Source organism: Primulina tabacum, chromosome 13 (assembly GCF_025594145.1).
Source record: "Primulina tabacum isolate GXHZ01 chromosome 13, ASM2559414v2, whole genome shotgun sequence".
NCBI lineage: Eukaryota > Viridiplantae > Streptophyta > Magnoliopsida > Lamiales > Gesneriaceae > Primulina > Primulina tabacum.
In genome coordinates, this window is record NC_134562.1 from 32142179 (window position 1) to 32161222 (window position 19044).

Below are 19044 nucleotides of genomic sequence, written 5' to 3' on the forward strand. Positions count from 1 at the left end.
AATCAGTGAAGGCAACTAACTCACTAAGAATTTTCTAGAGAACCAAATTGAATAAAGCGCTGGCCATTGACATTACTAGATGGATCAACATTTGCACTTTCCCTTTCGTGGGCCAATAATCGCGAGTGTAGATGACGATCTGAAGTTCTTTTACTCAATTCAAAAAATATTTTCCCTTTTTTTTTTCCAATTGTTCATCTCTTGAAGAGGCAGACGGCAACTCGTAAGTCGTAGGTGACAAAAAAACTTTACTTGGAAAGTTTGATCAGACTATAAATAATTGAAAATCCATTTATTCGTAGCTACTTCTCATTTGTATTTATTATACACAAATGCTCGCTAGTATACATAAATTAATTTGATTGCGAGCATGACAGTTAATCCGAACCCAATTAGACAAGGTAAAAATCGTACGTAAAGACCAACAATATCGGATTTGTTATGAAATACATCTGCAACGGCACACATGTTTTCTTCTGGCATAGCGACATTTACAGCAGCCTGAATCTTCTTCTCTCTTTTTTTCAATAGATAACATACAAGAGAAACAAGGGAGTAATAAACAGCCGAGTATGCATCCAACGTACCATGTTCTTAGTCCAAGGAAAAAGCACCATCACAGTACCTGATTAAATAACCAAAGATTGTTAGATCTTAGCCCACAAATAACTCACACACAATACGAACGTAACAGACTCGCTCTCCAGCTCAACCAAATAAATTTAGCTAATTTATTGCTGGCATTGTTCGAGTCGTGTCATGTATCATTCAGAAAAAATGGATCCTTTAATTGATTTTTGAATTATTCTAACATTCGGCTACATTTTAAATATTTAAGTAAAAAATTACAGGAAAACACAAGTGAGCTAATGAGCTTTTGAGTGATGATGTATAAGCTCAAGTTCAAAAACATTAGTGCTCTGAGTGTAAGTCAAGCACAAAAACTACATTAATCGATTCATTCCTCAGAAACGAAATTTCTAACTGGCAGTGTTTACGAGTTTTCTATGAGCTGGCCGGAAGAGAATGTTACCTCTCGCTGAACTTTTCGACAGCTCCAGAGGCATAGAGAAGGGTTTCATTTGCTTTCTCCAGGACCATATAAAGCTCCTTTCCCTGAGTAAGTCGAGCGATAAGCCAAGCGTTGTTTTTTGCTCTAATGCATACTTCAAAATCCTTCTCCAAGCCTGGCATATCCCATTTAGTTTTATTCTTTTCTAAATCAACCTCCTCTCGAAGCTTACTCAGTGCAATTAAGGATTCCTGTAGCATGTTATTACACAAACGTATTCACTTACATGGACATGATCGATATAATATCACTGATTAACCAAAAAAATATAAACATGCCTCTCTCCTGTTAGCAACTAAATAAAATCAAAAAATAAAAACTGCAGTCAAAAACACGGGAAAAATAATAGTTATAACCAAGTCATAATAACGCATGGTCGAATCATTTAATTTCTTTGTTATGCTTCTTTTTGCTTTTACTCTCTTCTCAAAATTCAAAGTTGAATTTTTTATTTCCTGCAAACTAGAATTTAGATAAACTAATCCACGCAAGTTTTACCAGCATTCTTGCTAGTCATTAACTGATGCGAAAATTGTCACCACCACTTGAGTAAAGTGGCATAAACCTCTTCCCCTTTGAGGGATAGAAAACCCATGTCAAGAAGCAAAAAAATCCTCCACCCCCTCCCCAATGTTGTAATAAAAAAAATAATAGATGCAAAAATTTGGATACTGATCTTTGGGTCACACATATACTGAAAAAAAGAATCAAATACCAAGTCTAAACATCACTCCTCACTCGTCTTCGATTCGAATCAATATACAAAACAAAATTAAAGGGGCGATTACAATAACAGTTTAAGCATCTTAGCTTCAATCAATACACATTAATTTTCTTTATCCTGAAATAAGAACAAGAAGCTACAACTATCCCTTCTCTTTTATCTTTCATCAGTTTTTTTTTTGATAGAAAACTAGATATATTATATTAATTTAATGTTACATCATTTGCACGGATAAGTAATCCGTAGCAAAGTTACAATAGGAGTAACTTAACCCAAACTCTACAACATCATTACAATAACCTCAATAGACACAAATCTTATGACACAAGCGCACTCAATTCACAAGAAAACAAATTTTCAGTCCCTAATTAAATCCGAGATGCTTAAATGATTGAACTCTTTCAAGTTTGTTGTCCAAGATGCGATTCTGATTTTTATTTTATCCCATACTTGATCGACGGACTCCGAGACATCATCAAATATTCTTCTGTTCCTTTCCAACCAGATGGACCAAAATATGTAGTGAATTATCAAATACCAGAAGTTGCTGAAATTGTTGTGTATGTGAGACACAGAATCCTGATAAAAAAGATCTCTTGCTTGCCTCGGAGCGACCCATTGATATCCCAGCTCTTGTAAAACTCTCGACCAAATACCACTAGAGAATGAGCAATGCATAAGTATATGATCCTGATTCTCCTCATTATTCCGGCATAAGCAATACCATTGCGGGCTTAAAGCACAGTTCTTCCACCTTCTTTGCACTGAGTCGGTCGTAGGAAGCTTTCCCAAGGCCACGATCCACGAGAAAATCTTAATCTTTTGCGGGACATTAACTTTCCAGATATTATCATAAAAGCCGAATGAATGGAAATTTGAAAGAGGGAAGAACGAGTTATAAAAGGAACTAACAGAAAACGACCCTGAAGGATCCCCCAACCAGACTCTAAGATCCTCACTCTCAATCTGCAATCTGACACTCTCTAAGACACCCAACAAATCAGTGAAATCCCCCAACTCACCCTCAGTAAGATCTCTCCTAAACCTGACATCCCAAATGATAGAAGAACTACCCCCACTATTGATGACTGCTATGAAGTGACTGATAGGTTTATTGGTAGAAATGCAAATACGAAACAAAGACGAAAATCTAATCTTGAATGAGACCCCACCCTCCCAAATATCCTCCCAAAAACGAATGAGATTACCCTGCTTAGGCACCACCCTAGTAAGCTAATGAAAAGCCAAGTAAGACCGAGAGATGAACTTCCAAGGACTTCTGAATGTCGCTCTGTCCGCCAACCCCAAATCCCACCCGTTTTCCTGAATCCCGTAGATGCTCTTAATAACTTTCTTCCACAGCGCCCCCCTTTCCACCGAACCTCTCCACCACCATTTCCCAAGAAGAGCCTTATTCTTGAGACGTATATCCCCCAATCCTAAACCGCCTTTATCCTTTGGCTTACACACCTGCTTCCAACCTACCACATGGCAATGTTTGTCCCCGTCGTCACCATCCCACAGAAAATCCCTCATCATTTTTTCCATCATTGTAGTCACCCTATTCGGAACTTTGAAAAGTGATATGAAATAAGATGGCATCGCACAAATCACGGCCTTTATCAAGATTAGGCGCCCCCCCTCGAGAGGAATGATTTTTTCCAACTTGCTAATTTCTTGGACATTTTCGAGAGTACAGGTTCCCAGAATTCCAATTTTGTGGGGTTACCTCCCAACGGTACCCCAAGATACTTAATAGGCCAACTGTCTTTTTTGCACCCAATGGATACCGCCAAATCATCAACTGCCCTCTTCCGTACAATTCAATCCCAACACCACACTTTTTCCAAAATTAATTTTCAATCCTGAAATGTCGCCAAACTGTTTGATTATGTCCACCAATGCCAACACATCGTTTTTAGATTTTGCGAAGAAGAGAGTATCATCCGCAAATTGTAAATGCTAGATTTCCAATTTTTCTTTTCCTACTTCAAGCCCCCTTACTTCATTATCTATCTTTGCCTTGTCAACCATCCTTCCCAACACGTCGACAACTATATCGAATAGAAACGGTGATAAGGGATCTCCTTGTCTTAATCCTCTCTCCTCCTTTTATTTTTCCACACGGTCTTCCATTAATTAATATTGAGAAAGATACATTAGAAACACATCCCCTGATCCACCTCCTTCATCTCTCCCCAAAGCCTTTCTTTCGAAGCACATAGTCTAGAAATCGCCAGTCACCGTTGTCATATGCCTTTTCCAAATCGATTTTAAGCACCCAACCTTCCTTTTTTTCCGTCGGTATTTCTCCACAATCTCATTCGCGAGGAGTCAACAGTCCAGTATTTGTCTTATTTTTATAAAAGCGCATTGGTTTTCCGCAATAATGTTACACAAGACTTTTTTCAATCTATTAGTCAACACCTTAGCCATTATTTTATACAAACTCGTAGTCAAACTAATTGGTTTAAAGTCGTTGATCTTTCTCGCATCAGTTTTCTTTGGGATAAGACAGATGTAAGTCTCATTCGTAATGCCATTAACAATCCCATTTTCAAAAAATTCAGCAAACACTTTTAACATCTCCACTCTCACTGTATCCCAATTACTCTGAAAGAAAGCCAATGTGAACCCATCCGGCCCTGGAGCTTTTGTACCATCGCTATCAAAAACCGCCTTTTTAATCTCCTCCTCGACGAATGGTTTTTCCAATTCCTCTGCTTCAACTCTCTGTATAGGACACCACCCCAAACCGTAAATTCCCCTCCCTACATCATCAAAATTTCCTCCATCACCATCCGATTTCCTAGACAAGTTTCCATAAAACTTTGTAATTTCTTTTTCGATTAGTTTTTCATCAGTGACCACACTTCCGTCATCTAATTCCACTTTGTCTATCAATGCTCTGTTCCTTCTGTTATTAAGTAAAGAATGAAAGAATTTTGAGTTTTGGTCCCCTTCTTTGAGCCATTTTACTTTTGCTTTTTGACTCATAATCTGAAAATTTCTGAAAGATACGGATTCCAGCTCACACCTACAATCCTTCTTTGTTGATTTAGCGCTTCCGACCATACGCCTCCTGCCTCAATCCCATCCAACTGCTTAATCCTGTTGCTCAACTCTTTGAGTCTGACACCCACATCTCCAAACACTTCTTTGTTCCATATAGAAACTTTTTTTTTGGTCTCTTTCAATTTTTGCATGAATTTGTACCCTTCCCACCCCTGGAATTCCCCTTCGGTCCACCATGTCCGCATTTGGTCTTTGAAATTTCGATGTGACAACCAAGCATTTTCAAATCTGAAAGGACTGGGACCCTATTTCAACTTTGTGGTATCGAGCAATATAGGGCAATGATCCGATGTAATTCTTGGTAACACCGTTTGTCTAAAATTTGGAAACAAATTACTCCAAACCCCCGAGAAGAAGAATCTGTCGAGTCGACAACAAATAGGCACCGATCTAAAATTTGACCATGTGAACTTGGCATTCAGAAGTGGGGGGTCATGAAGCTCCAAATCTTCTACCAAACCATCGAAACAGGACATGCTTGTAGTTAAAGAGTGACTATTCAATTTTTCTCCCAAATTCCTTACAATATTAAAGTCACCTCCCAGACACCAATTATTCCCACAAATCGATTTCAATCTCGCTAATTCGTCCCAAAACAATTCTCTCAGTCTCGGCTTAACCTGTCCGTAAATGGCTGAGAACCACCAAGTTATCTCTTCATTCCAACTAATTTCAATTGACACCGAGAATTCCCCAATCAGGTTATTGGTGACTATGACCACCCGTGGATCCCACATGATAAGGATTCCCCCTGAACTTCCAACCGATGGCAGACACACCCAATCAACAAATCTTGACTTCCACACACTTGCCACAAAATTTTTATCCACTTTTTCTCGTTTTGTTTCCAATAGAACCACAAATCTGGTTTTTCATGACGTATGACTGTCTTAACCAATTGTCTTCTTCTCACCGCCCCCTCCTCCTCTAATATTCCAAGAGCAAATTTTCATTTGAACACGCCTGATCCCTTCGAAGTGGAACCTCTCTCATAATTTATGCCACTCTGTAATCTAAACAATTCCTCTTTACAAGGTCATTCGGCTGCTGGTCACCTTCCGAATGATTACCCTCTCTTCCATTTACCGCCACCTCTCCATCAACCCATCCTAACACCCCTCCTAATAGACCACTAGACAAACCCAAAACTGAAAAGGATGATGGAAGAATGGAATTTAACGAGAAAGAATAGAAGATTGAATACCATTAAGTACCTGTCCCACAAATGAATTTTCTGGTAGAGGAGGACTTGAGTTGCTGTTTGTTTCCTTCGTTGTTGAGAACAGACTGTCCAAGGCTACTGGTTCATCTTCAGCAGTATCAGAATCTTCGTAACTTATAGAACCGGAGCTTTCGGAATTGGAGGAATCAAACTCCGTATCTAACAAATCATCTTGCGAATCGTCTCTCTCCAAGTCCTCTAAATCTTCCACGTCACCAGCCTTGCTAATCCTGTCTAACCCCCTGAAATGGATTTTTTTTGTTGAATTTTCCTTTAGAACTTGGGCTACCTTTCCAGTGTCACCCACTCTTATACTTCTTCTGCAATAAGTTTTCCAAAATTTATTAACCTTTTTGCCTTTCCAATCAATTTCCACCGAGCCTTCTGGGGTTTTTCCTGCTTGTTACTCATGGAATCAATAGAAGATGTTCTGAATTCTGTTGCATCTTTTGGATCGATTCTCGACAATATATTGATCACCTTCCCCCCCTGTGACTGATTCGAAGACTCTTTGTTATTTTCTGAATTTTTTGGTTGATCATTCGATTTTACGGGCCCGCTATTCTGTACCATCTTTTCGGCAGAGCTCTCTGATCCACCTCGGCCCTTGAACTCTTTCGTAGTTGTATCTTGGGCAGATAATACCTCATGTATAGAATTTTCTTTAACATGCCTATTTATGGGATCATCCTTCACTGATAGTTTCCTCCTGTCTATGGGATCATCCTTCGCTAATAGAGTCCTATAAATGTTGTTGTTTCCCCACCCCGCCAATATTTTCTTCCCATTCACTACAACTTGAGCATATGTCAGCCGTTCGTACTGCTCATAGCCATTAGGATCAAAAGATTCGACCCTAATCCTAATCTATGTAGACCTCCCTTCAAGTGGAATTTGCATCTTTGTTTGTATAAAGCCTCCTTCAGTTCCCTTCACCTTAATCTTCGCTGCTCCGAGCACTCGGAAATGTAGAGTGTCAGCGCTAATGGCCAACAGGCCTCCGCAATGCTCGCCAATAATTCTAAATGTAGCCGGCGACCATAGTTCCCAAGGGAGTCCACTAATCTATATCCAACTATTACAACAGTTTTCTACCGACTCCATCGTATTTATTTGTTGTGACCACCCTTCAAATTCCAGAGACACGCCGAGATCAAAGAACCCTCTTTTCAAATTCACGTAGAAGGAAAATTCAGCCGCATTAGAGAGCCACCATAAGGCTTTATTGGCTTGAAACGGGAATAATACAGTTTTCCGGTTTGTTGCTTTCCCAAGCACTCGTTCGATTATCTCCCATGAAGGGTTAACTCTACTCCTGGTGACAATGATTGCTTCATTCCATTCTCTTCTTCAGCCTCACTTTATCACGGTCTTCCGAAGATCTTATCATTCCACCGTGACAATTCTGCACCAAAACGCTCTCGTCCCGCTTATCTATCTTGGGCTTCAACTGGGCTACTCCTTGAACACGATTGTGAAGTGTATTCCACCTCTGGTAATTCCCTGTCATCAGCTTATCCATTGCATTTAATATGTTAATCCATCCCACTGACTTGAAGCCACTAGGTACAATTATAGTCTGTCTTCTGCCTTGCTTATTAAATTTGGACAACTCTAAGAATCTTCCACGTTTGTTGTCGAAAACCTGGGTGGTAAAGACTGCATTCCTTCCTCTATATCTATGAAAATCCGAGCCTGAATTGTTCGAGTCAATGTAGTCTTTAAACCTAAGGCTGATCCATCTCGCCTCCTCGCAATCGAAGTCCAACATGTAGCTTGATTTCCTGGTTCTTTCCGACCACCATATCAACCGACCCCCATTCCCCAACCTCAAAGTGAATATTTTATACTAAATCTTAATCGATTCTTCCAAGAATACAGACTTGGAGCCAGGTAAACCATACCTCCGGTTCCTATTGAAGTTCGGATTCATATTAGTACCGAAACTAAGAATTTATAGTGCCTGAAAACAAGAAGCGCGACGGATCCGGAGCGACTAGGAGATTCAGTTGAACATTGTTAAATAGCGAACCGAGGAGGAAAAAGAGAGAGATGAGAATAAAAATAATGGCTGGCGTCCGGCCGATGGAGCCGATCGATAATTATAAGCGGTCGCCGGAGAAGGAAAGACTGATCGGAGTTGAATGGAAAATGGGTGAGAACGAACAAACGGTAAGCAAACAAGGAAGAGAGCATTTTCAAAAAAAATTCTCTCTCTAGGGCATTTTTTTGGATGAGTTGTTACAATATTATCTTTCATCAGTTTAAATCAGGCTTGAGATTTCAATTTAATTGTATAACTATAAATTGATGATGCTGATATATATATTAACTTCTTATCATTCTATTATATATCCTTGATCATCCCATCCACCAAATCAACGGTAATAATAGAAATAATCGCATCAACAGATGCAAAGTACATTGTTTTCCAATCGTGCACATTTAAGATATCCTTGCACTTTTTACTCACCTTCCTCTGACCCCTTGATAAAGTAACTGGGAACACGACTTTCAAGAACCATGGAACAGTTACATGATCCAGTTCAACAGCTGGAACATGAGACAGAATAGGCTAAAAACTACATCCAAGATTTCACTGTCTTGTCAGTATCCATGCAATAATATCATGAAGCCCACAACCAACCATAGAGATGAGCAGTCGGTCTGCACTGTAGCATCTCTAAGCATTGAGATTCTAGCTATTTTATCAAGTCAAAATCACCCAGAAATCTCAGTAGGCATCGTGATCATCTATATAGAGATTTTGAACCGTTCATAGATAAGAATAATACCGACTAACCAGATATTATCAAAGATATGAACAAAACATCGATACGACTATCATCAACATAGGGGAGCATAGCAAAGTACAATAGTAACCGGTTAAGCTCTATACCAATCTAGTGGTTCAGATTTCACGATATGGAATACTTACTACTCATAAAACAAAACTAACCTTTGTCAGAGTTGTTACTTTTCCAGGAGGAGAAGCCCTAGATACACATCTATCACCATCCACCAGCAAATACCGATATCCACTCACATGATATGCGTTCTCGCCTCCCCACCCTCTAGATAGTTTCTCTTCAACTTTGGACATCTTCAGTGATACCTGAGACAACCAAAACAAAATGCAATTTATTGAAGCAACTGCACAAAAACACTATTCACTCATTTATATAGTTCTAAAGTTTAGTGTAGAGAAAAAACACCATCAGAAATCATAAAAATATACCATGTAAAATCCAAAGTTAAATTTCCAAAGATTCGTGACTCATGAAAATGGGCATGCAGGATTAGCAACACCATAAAATGACCACTAAGAAATATTCCATTAACAAGACCCGTGAAAACAGGCATACTGAATTAGCAACACCATAAAGATTATCACCAATAAATATTCTTTTAACAAGCTGCAAGACCCAATTTCATGGAGTAAAGGTTAAGAACAACCAATATATGGAGTATATTAATTGATCGGCCTCATCAATCGTATAAAGGAGCCTCACCACCCCAACCCATGGTTTGAAATCTATGATGTGTTCCGGGTTTCTTATTATATTACACATTCGCATCAAAAGAAAAATAGGAAGACATATACATATTATGATAGACCAAAACTTAAAGATTACGGTTCGTTTAATTTTGTGCACGTCATTCGTCATTCCGGAAAATGAAACTAAACGTTACTCTAGCATTTCATTTCTTTCCCCAAAACTCATTCCCACTCATTTCTTATCTTCCAATATAATCATTACATTTTATTAAGTATTCAACACTTCTCAGAAATACTCTTTTATTATATTCTATTTTCAGGCAATATCATATATGCTAAAATTTTAAAATACCTACTTACTGCTAATATGTGCGCGCGTGCGTGTTATTATCATTAGTTGTAATATTGATACATTATTGCATGATGTGATTTTTAAGGTAAAAATATCTCATTCAGAAAACAATACCAAACAAGCATCACATTCTTCAGAAATTTCCAACTGAAAGCCAAAATAGAAGTATATAGCTGCTAATGGGAAAAATCACACAGTTAATTACTGATGCCGATAAAGCTGTCCATATCGAAAATCAAAATCATAGAATAACTCACAGTTTCAACAATTTGTTGCTTCACCAGAGCAACTCCTTGTTCCCCATTGACTACAGATGAGACAGGAATAAGAAGAATTATGGTTAGGCCACGATGCTGATAAGGAATAAGATACATCTTCTCCTCTGTTTGACGAAGCCAAACTGTTGGGCTCTTAGACACCAAACTACCAGCCTCTACACCCCAAATATCAGTGACAAGAAAACCATCCTTCCCTTTTGACCATTTGGCATGCTGCAAGGGCCTCACGACATGATAACCACGATTTCCAGCTGGAGATATATCATGGGAATTATAATATTGATCCGACAACACGACCAGAATCCGCTAAAACAGCTCCAGCAGAAGTATTGCATGCGGTGTTTCCTTTATGTGAATAGGACCATGATCTTGCTCCAGATGATAGAGCAAGAGCAGTTAACCTTGATACGGAATAAGTAAACATGCTAACTGTGTCGATCTGAAAAAGAAAAGACTGCATAATGATCACTGAAAGGTAGACGCTAGAGCTTTAAAATTAAATAAAATCTGTGTATATCATAACATTGGCAAAATCAGTGAATTATGAGGAGCAAAAACTCCTTTGCTACTCTCATTTTTTAATAAACCCCAGTGGTGTGAAGCAAGAGGTGCAAAACAGAAAACAATCAAACCGTACAGGAGAAAGAGTTGTGGAGACCATCAGATCATGGAACATCGTCATCGAGTAGCATCGTGCATTCCCCGCACATGATTCTAACACTTGAACGAGAGACTGCAAAAAAGGATATGTAAAGAAGCAATTTTAACATCTACGGGAGAGATGAATTAAAATTTGGTAAGTAGTCATAGAAGACAGTATGCATTTCTGATCAGTGCACATTCATATCTGTCCATCCTTGATATTAAACGATGTTTTGTTGAATATCAAGTTACTGCTTTACTCCTGATACCAAAAAGTTCCCATAAACTCCAAGTCTCCAAATTTCCTAAAGTTCATATTTCTCCATAACTTCACCATCCAAAAAGTCCAACCGTGACCAAAAACATAATATACCACTTTCTGAAACCACTCTAAAATTCAAAATTTAAAACAAAAATACAAACTAAAGATTACTAGTATGAGTATCTATATTTTAAAATGATTACCCAGATAAACGAGGACCTGCAAGTTGCTTAAACCAGTGCTGCATCAGGTGCGTGTATGTGTAATGGTGTAAGCATTAGGTTTATAAAAACTTCACAATTTGGACAGATGGACAAGGAAAACTGATGCTACTTTGAAACTTCTTATTTGTGGATTAATGGTGTCTAATAAAACCAAGACAGTTAGAAATGAAAACTGATTCCAATTTAAAATGGCAAAATAAACATATACGTTATACTTTATAATTGACGATCATTGCGAAATAGGTGGGCAGTTGTCCATAGATGTTCAGTAGGAATTTATGTGCATTAAATGGAAATTTAGAGGTCATATCCTTCATCTCAAATCTCAAGTTTCTCTCTAAATAAGTTGACAGATAATTAATACATTTCATACTCATATAACTACACAAATGATATGGACAATACGACAGCAGTTATAGCATTCCTGACAATGACTTACCCAAGAAGAAAATATCATAAAATTACAGAGCAGCGTGTTTCCAACCCACTTAATATTTCATATCAAACATCAATTGAAGGTCCAGTAGGTCTCCTTTAACTTTTGAAAGATCGGTTGGAGCTCAATAAAGTCTCACGGTAAGCTTAACCAGATAACTAATCATTGAATACCCACTACAACTAAAAGCTTTTGCAGTTAACATTCTGAGACAGTTGATATTTGCAGTTTCTAGAACTAAAATAAGCACAAAAATTGTCCATGGCATATTTTACAATCTAATGGATGAGAAACTGTTGAATTTCGATACCTGAGTGAATACCTAGAAACTAACCTGAACTTCCATAGCAGCTTCACGCCCCACAGTTAACATTTTTACTGTTCCAATTTCTTTTAGAGAGTCGCGAAAATTTGGCAACTGAAGTTTCTTCCCAACCAAAAAATCTGGCCCAAAAAGAAAACGCGGGTCAAAATGGCAGCATCGGATTGCTCCAAAAGACACATGAAATCGGAATCATTTGATACAGCAACTGCAGCATTACCCCAGCAGCAATAATCCAATGGAGACCGCTTTTCATATGCTGACAATTAGTCACTCAAGTTGAAAAATTGTAAACAAAAGAAACTATAAGGGGAAAAATCAAGTATATGTAATACAAAACTAATATGAAGACCACTCACCGCTCAGAAAGTCCATGATGAAATAATACAAATGGGTCCGGACAAGCCCACCAGATGGTTCTTTATCAACCAATGCTCTAACAGATCCATGAAAGAACATAAAAAGGGAATGTACTTCTTTGAGAATGCTTCGTAAAGCATCAATTCGCCATATGGCTTCTGACTCCTTACTTTTTTCAACTACCTAATGAAAAAAAAAGATAATTAGTGGGAAACTATGTCAGGAACCGATGCAAAGTTATGGCCTATACACTGACCTAACTTAACATCGATGAAAAAAATTCTGTGGTTGCACAGAATGCATACAAAAATAAAGTTTTCATAGGTAGAATATGCTTTGATATTCTTATGGATACAAGAAACTCATCTTCGTCCGAAATCACTTATACGGATTTAATTTCATAAAATAAAGCAAATTTCAATATATTAAAAACATTTTGTTGTAGTATAGAGCTCTTGTTTCGCACTCTCACAGAGGTCGAATCATCGAAATAAATCACATCCAAATTTTCTTCAACCTTATATGCAGATTGCAGATCATCTTACTTCATTTACTGCAAGGTCTGACAATCAATTAAAGCAGAAGGAAAGAGTAAAGAAGCTTTTTTATACTAAACCAATCATCTTTTAGAAATTGAACATGATACGAAATGAAGATATGTGGTGGGCAATGCTATTAAAGAACGTCAAACATTAAATAAGATCAAATTCCAATCATGATAACATGTGAAAATATTTATTCCATAGAAATGTGACTAATGCCAAAACCATAACTGATTAGCATATTGTGAAACGGTGGAAAATCAAGTAATATCACTGCTTGATCATCGTTACAGTAGCCAAAGATATAATCTTTCCAATCGAAGAACATAAGACACTGTCTTCTTTAAAAAAAAGGTCATCGCACCATCACCATCCATATATCTGGCTCTGGTTCATAAAAAACATGAGAATGCATCTCAGCTTCGATGACCTCACACGCTGCCTCTGGAGAGAAAATCCTGCAGAAAACCCATGTGATGAACCAATTATCATAAAGACACAAGAAATCATCATGGTTATCACAAACTGGAGATAAAACTTTCCAGAATGTTCTTTTCGTGGTTATAGTTCTAAAACAAATGAATCTACAGCTTGAAGTAGGTAATAGGTAACCCTTGTCATAAATATCATCAAAAACAGTGAAGAGGAAATATCACACAGAGAAACCCATATAATATCTTTAAAACTTCCAATACATTTACAACATACACGGATAAGCCATAGGTAGACATGTAATGAGAAATTCAGAGCATGGAAACATATCATTCTTAAAAGTTTAAACTGGCCAAAGATAGCTGTAGGCAGGGAAACCGTAGGACTTATTCAATTGCAATCAGTAAGATAATTAAATGGAGTCCAGTGAACGGTGCAATATGAGGTCCAATGAAGTCCAATGAATGGTGTAATAAGACTCCTTAATTCTATTTTGAAAGATCTTCAACCGATCAATTCTTTGTGTTAGTCCCTTTGCTTTCCATTGCTTTCATTGGCCAAAATGTAGAATATTTAGTTATATTATCTCATTCAAGGGAAATTGAAGATATTAAACATTATATCCTCAAAATATCTTTCAAACTCCATACAGAATAAAATCTTACACAACAAGCCATAATCATCAAGACCATTTTCTCCAAGTGAAATCGGACGTAGAAAATTTAAATATATTGGAACTATCAATTTCAAATTAATTGATTTCACAAATAGTGTTTGCCTGATGTTAACGATAATTCCAATAAAAAGAAACGAAAACAAAGACAGAGTTAGCTTAACAAAATCAATGAACCAGTATTACTAAATGAAATGAAATTAGACGTTAGGCCCTGAGCGGAACAAAATAAATGGGATAACCAGATAACCAAATAAGGGTCTGCATCGCCATTGCCCTTCTGATAGCATATAGCTTGATATCATTCTTACAATGTAACACATGCGTCTTTCAAAAACAACTTTAAAAGAGAAAGCTTATGTTAAAGTAAAGTCAAACTGTACATGCGACTTTCACAATAGCAAACCTAGTAAAACTGATGAGTCCTTCACTGAGACCAATGACAGAGAGCTGAGTCGAAAAGGGTAAATCCGAGGGATAAAAGAAGAGAATCTTCTCCAACTCCTGCCCTTCATTTTGGCCCCTTCTCAAATCAAAAACACACAATTTAACTGATTCACTAGCATTACTTCCAGATGTCACTCCCATTAAAGATTCCGATTCCCCCGCAACACTCACAAGTAACCTAACAAAAAAAAATCATAAACACATTCAGTAGATCTAGTGATATTAATATCTGAATTTATAGACACTGTCTAATGTAACTGTCGATGTCCGCCGCCGAAAAGAATAATCAACGCGGTAAAATCGAAGAAACGAGACGAAATGCAAACCTATGTTCGAGATTTGAAGAATGACCAGGAAATTGGTGAAGTTCGAGAATCGACGATGTAGTAGGAAGAGCCTGTTGGAGTAAGAAGAGGAACCAAAAATGGCGAGAAGGATGATCAGCTGCTTCTTCCTTTTAGTGGAAATACGACGCGTATTCGTATAATTGTTTTTTTTTTTTCAGGATTTGTGTTTTTTTATATATATAATATAATTTTTAATTATTATTGACGTAATTATTTTAAATATGTAAAATAAATTGTTTATTTGAAAATTTGAAAGTTCGTAAGGTCTCGTCAGTACCAAACCGAGCAAAACAACATTATGTGTCGAGCTATGTAGACAGCTAGGACAACATTTTAGGGGATTGGCCAACCGGGTTCTTTGAGTTTATGTGGCGATATTGGTGGGAGTATGGGGAAGCCTGAAGTTCGAGGGAGAGTTCAGAGTAGAGAAGACGGGAGGCTCATCGGTCATACTATTCAGAGATCTCAGGACCGAGCTGGCATGGATAGCAAAATAATTGAAGATGATACCATTAGCTCGTACCTTGTCCGGAAATTATGGGAGTTAGAAACGGTAACATGATATGGGCGACCCCGATTAAGCAATCTGACAAATGATAGTGTGCTCACGCCCCTGCATCATGTGGATAAGGGTAAAAAATCTGAGGGTAATCAATGTTATCCAAGTGTGGAATTCATAGATGTCGAATCAATTCAATTTGTTAGAGCTCGGATTCCGAGGTCGTCATTAATTTATCACTTATAAATACTTTCGGTTCAAAAATTCATTTAATTCATATCATATTTCTTACTTTTGCGTTTAAATTATCTAGAGTTTTCACTCTTTTATGAGCTCATTAGGTGTAGGAGTGGCTACGTCATAAGAACTTTCTATCACCTATTCAGTGATGTCTGTTGTTTGTTTGTGTGTAAGAGCTCGACTACGTACAGTGGATCTCGAGTACCGATCTACGAAAGAGGAGTAGCTCTGAGCTCGGGATTGAGCATCTTTTCTACCTCCCATTTTCCCTAGTCATATCACAAAATTATAACTCATCACTTAATCATAATTTCAATCACAAAATTGATCAATCAAAGTAAACATGTTATTGCTTATTCATCATTATTCTATATCCTATAAAATTATTTAAATAATCACAATATGATTTATCTACGAAAATCAATACTTTTGACCAAAAATAAAACTTTCTCATGTGTCGGGTCAAAAAAATCGTATCACAAAATTGATTCATGAGACCGTCCATAAATTTTTTTTATATATATGGTTTATTTTTTTAATTTTGCAATCAACTTGCTATTTTGTAATCTAACCACAAACAAAATACACAAGTAAAATAACTCAGAAACACACTACTTTCAAATAACAACATACCACATCAATTGTAAAGTCACCAATTATTAGAAGCAGAAGTCCACAAAACATTAGGCCAGACAGAACAGAACACACCGCAAGATGTCTGGATTACTAAACATCCCCATGCCCCCCTATTAAGGCCAGAAGCATTTTCTCATAGTCACCTGCAGTGTCCCCCCCAATTGCACGTTCAAGGGTGACACTGTTTCGTTTATGGTATTCTTCTTTGATCCGCGCCATGTTTGTCTCCGCCTGTGTCACAACAACACGAGTGAGAGCCCATTCGTCCGTGCCAAGCCTGTTGATAGCCAAACGAAGGGTTTTCTCATAGTACTTCTCAGGACATGTCAAACATTTAATGGTCGCTCTGAGGAGTTTGAGATATTCGTCGTTTGGGTCCGTCTTCAAGTCCTACACAAATGAAAATTTGTAATTATTGCAACTGTTGAACTACTAATGAACAAGTTATATGTGTTAGCCTGAATGCGAGACTAGAACCCAGATATTAGTGTTTCTGTATCGTCCATTATATACTTGCGGATTCAATCTGGTACATGTACCACCACCTTCCGACTAAACAGCTAACACCAACGGCTGACTACAATGGATGAGTGTCACTCACTTGTTAAGTATGTAATATATGCATGCAGCTTAATACAATTTATGATCTAGACAGTGATCATATATACTACTGATGCTGATCTGATGCAATCCATTCGCAAATCATAACACGAAACAATTGCGTCTATATACACATAGATATATGTATTTTGTTCGATATTTACAAACATAGTCGCAATTATTATAGTGTGACATATGATGTACCTTGTTGATAGCATTTCCAAACTGATCATTGTAGTGGTTAAGTGTTGCATTAAGTTGTGCTTTGCTTCTCGTCGTCAGGATTCTGACGAGCTCTTCGTCATTGTAAGCCTTGTCATGTATCTTCTCATGAAGTACCTTAGCCTCTGATTTCGCCAAAGCCACGTGCACCTCATCTCCTTCATATCGAAAGGCACTCACCAGAGGAACCAAAAGCTGTTGAAAAAACCATAAAATCATCGGTTGATAAAAATGTTTGAGGTAAGAACAGTTGAAGACCGTACCTAATCATTTTTGTTTTCTTAAATTTTTTATAAAAGTTTGATGACAAGTTTACCTTCCGAATATCTCCAGTTGTGTGATGTGCAACATCTTCTTCAAGGGATTTCTTGTAACGATTATGATAGGCCTCTCTCGCCTTAAAAAGATCGGATGACGATCTGGTGCAAGCAATTTCCATTATAACCCAATTGCTAGCGGTCAATTTCTTTGTAGCCTCGTTAGCCAGATACGCATCTCGTTCGGATGGATCCAGTGTCCAAAGCAGCACCACACGCTGAAACAAACAGATATCAAATAAGAAACAAGCTTTTCTCCACAATTATTTCAGTTAAAACAGTAAGAATAAACTCAAATTTTGATCCATAAATGACAACTCATGAAGGAGAACTAGGAAGGGCAATCTAAATTATCGGACATTATCTCATGCTAGTCATTGAACGTGATAACCAGGGATCATCCAAAAAATGGGCAAGCTCAAAGGGTGCTGCAAACAAATACATATTTTTGCAATATCTTCACTAACTTTCCCGATTTGCCGCGAGGAAAATCATTAAATCTCTAGTAACTATTGGTATGAGAAGATCAAAATAACAAGCATTATCTTTAAATTAACCTGAAAATCACTTGAAAGTTCTTTGTCCAAGTCCTTGAGAAGATCCTCCCCGTAAGTTGCAGCATAGGATTCACGAATCAATTTGCGTTGTGATGCATTCCTATGTGGAAGGATCTGGATAATCACTGCCTCATTTGTTCCCCATCCTGCAAAAACTTGTGTTCAGAAAAATCTGCCTCTTCACATGCAGTATCATAACAAGATTGAAAGTTTAGTTTCTAATGCCTTTTTTCTTACAAGATCACAGGCTAGTTTATGCCACGAATACCCTATCCAGTACAACCACTCACTGTATATATAAAACCATGGAAAATGGCAAGTAACAATAGCAGCCAATATAAGACCTTAAACCGAAACTTGCTGTCAAACATTGTCCGACTAATCTTTCGAATAGAATGTATTCCACCTGCGACACTATCAAATGTGAAAGACGCATCCACAATCCCATTTATTTTCAGACGTACGTCCCATTACATTTTCTGTCGATCAGCATGAAATGGAAACCAGAATCAACACCAAAAATTAAAACATCCAAAAGAAAATCAAGAGAAGTACAATTCTCCACATATTCTCACTCCCAGTCACATGTAGCCGGATGCCTGATCCGAGATCGAGAGATCTCCCTAAGATATCCATTAAGAGTACTCAAAATTGGAACAGACCATACAGAATCAAATCCCGGAATCCAGTAAGACATTGAAATGCTTTTTCCCGAGGAGAAAGACATTCCATACATATCTGATCCGATCGAGGAAAAAGGAAACAAAACCAACATAAAAGATATATAAAAAAACCTGCGAAAGCTTTCCTGAGTTGCTCAGAATCCTCGGCCGGGGAAGGGACACTTGAAGGGATTATGATGGTCGCCATAGCTGAACTCGATCAGTCTCCAAGAGTAGTACACGTAATTCTGGTGGATGAATGAATAAATGCACGTAAATGTAGGGTGGTTGTCGTGTCATGTCTTGACGTGAAGACGTTTATAGACAAGTTTATCACGCGGATGGAAAAAGTCCAAGACAAGGAAGGCATCGGGATCAACGTTTACAGTGTGAAATTAAATG

At 37.7% G+C, this 19044-nt stretch overlaps 2 protein-coding genes across 2 annotated transcripts; both read right to left on the reverse strand.

Annotated features, from left to right (window-relative positions):
• Positions 1-277: 277 nt before the first annotated feature.
• LOC142522234 (vacuolar fusion protein CCZ1 homolog B-like) lies at positions 278-15065 on the reverse strand. The gene is given in 12 exon segments (XM_075625454.1): positions 278-625; positions 1034-1263; positions 9053-9208; positions 10202-10507; positions 10509-10661; positions 10860-10955; positions 12121-12230; positions 12329-12367; positions 12468-12651; positions 13375-13468; positions 14522-14740; positions 14889-15065. Coding segments are annotated over 11 exon segments (1581 nt in total). The 5' UTR covers positions 14704-14740; positions 14889-15065; the 3' UTR covers positions 278-594.
• Positions 15066-16244: 1179 nt separating this feature from the next.
• On the reverse strand, positions 16245-18981 carry LOC142522819 (annexin Gh1-like). The gene is made up of 5 exons (XM_075626364.1): positions 18775-18981; positions 17981-18126; positions 17423-17641; positions 17089-17301; positions 16245-16674 (listed from the first exon to the last, which is right to left on the reverse strand). Exons 1-5 carry the CDS (start codon positions 18848-18850, stop codon positions 16375-16377), a joined length of 954 nt encoding a protein of 317 aa, XP_075482479.1. The 5' UTR covers positions 18851-18981; the 3' UTR covers positions 16245-16374.
• Between the last annotated feature and the right edge of the window lie 63 nt (positions 18982-19044).

Coding starts and splice junctions, on each gene's coding strand:
- LOC142522819 (XM_075626364.1), bottom strand. CDS start 18,850: ATGGCGACCATCATAATCCCTTCAAGTGTCCCTTCCCCGGCCGAGGAT. Junction 17,302..17,422: donor CAACTGGAGATATTCGGAAG/GTAAACTTGTCA, acceptor TTTTTTCAACAG/CTTTTGGTTCCTCTGGTGAG. Junction 16,675..17,088: donor TTGGAAATGCTATCAACAAG/GTACATCATATG, acceptor TCATTTGTGTAG/GACTTGAAGACGGACCCAAA.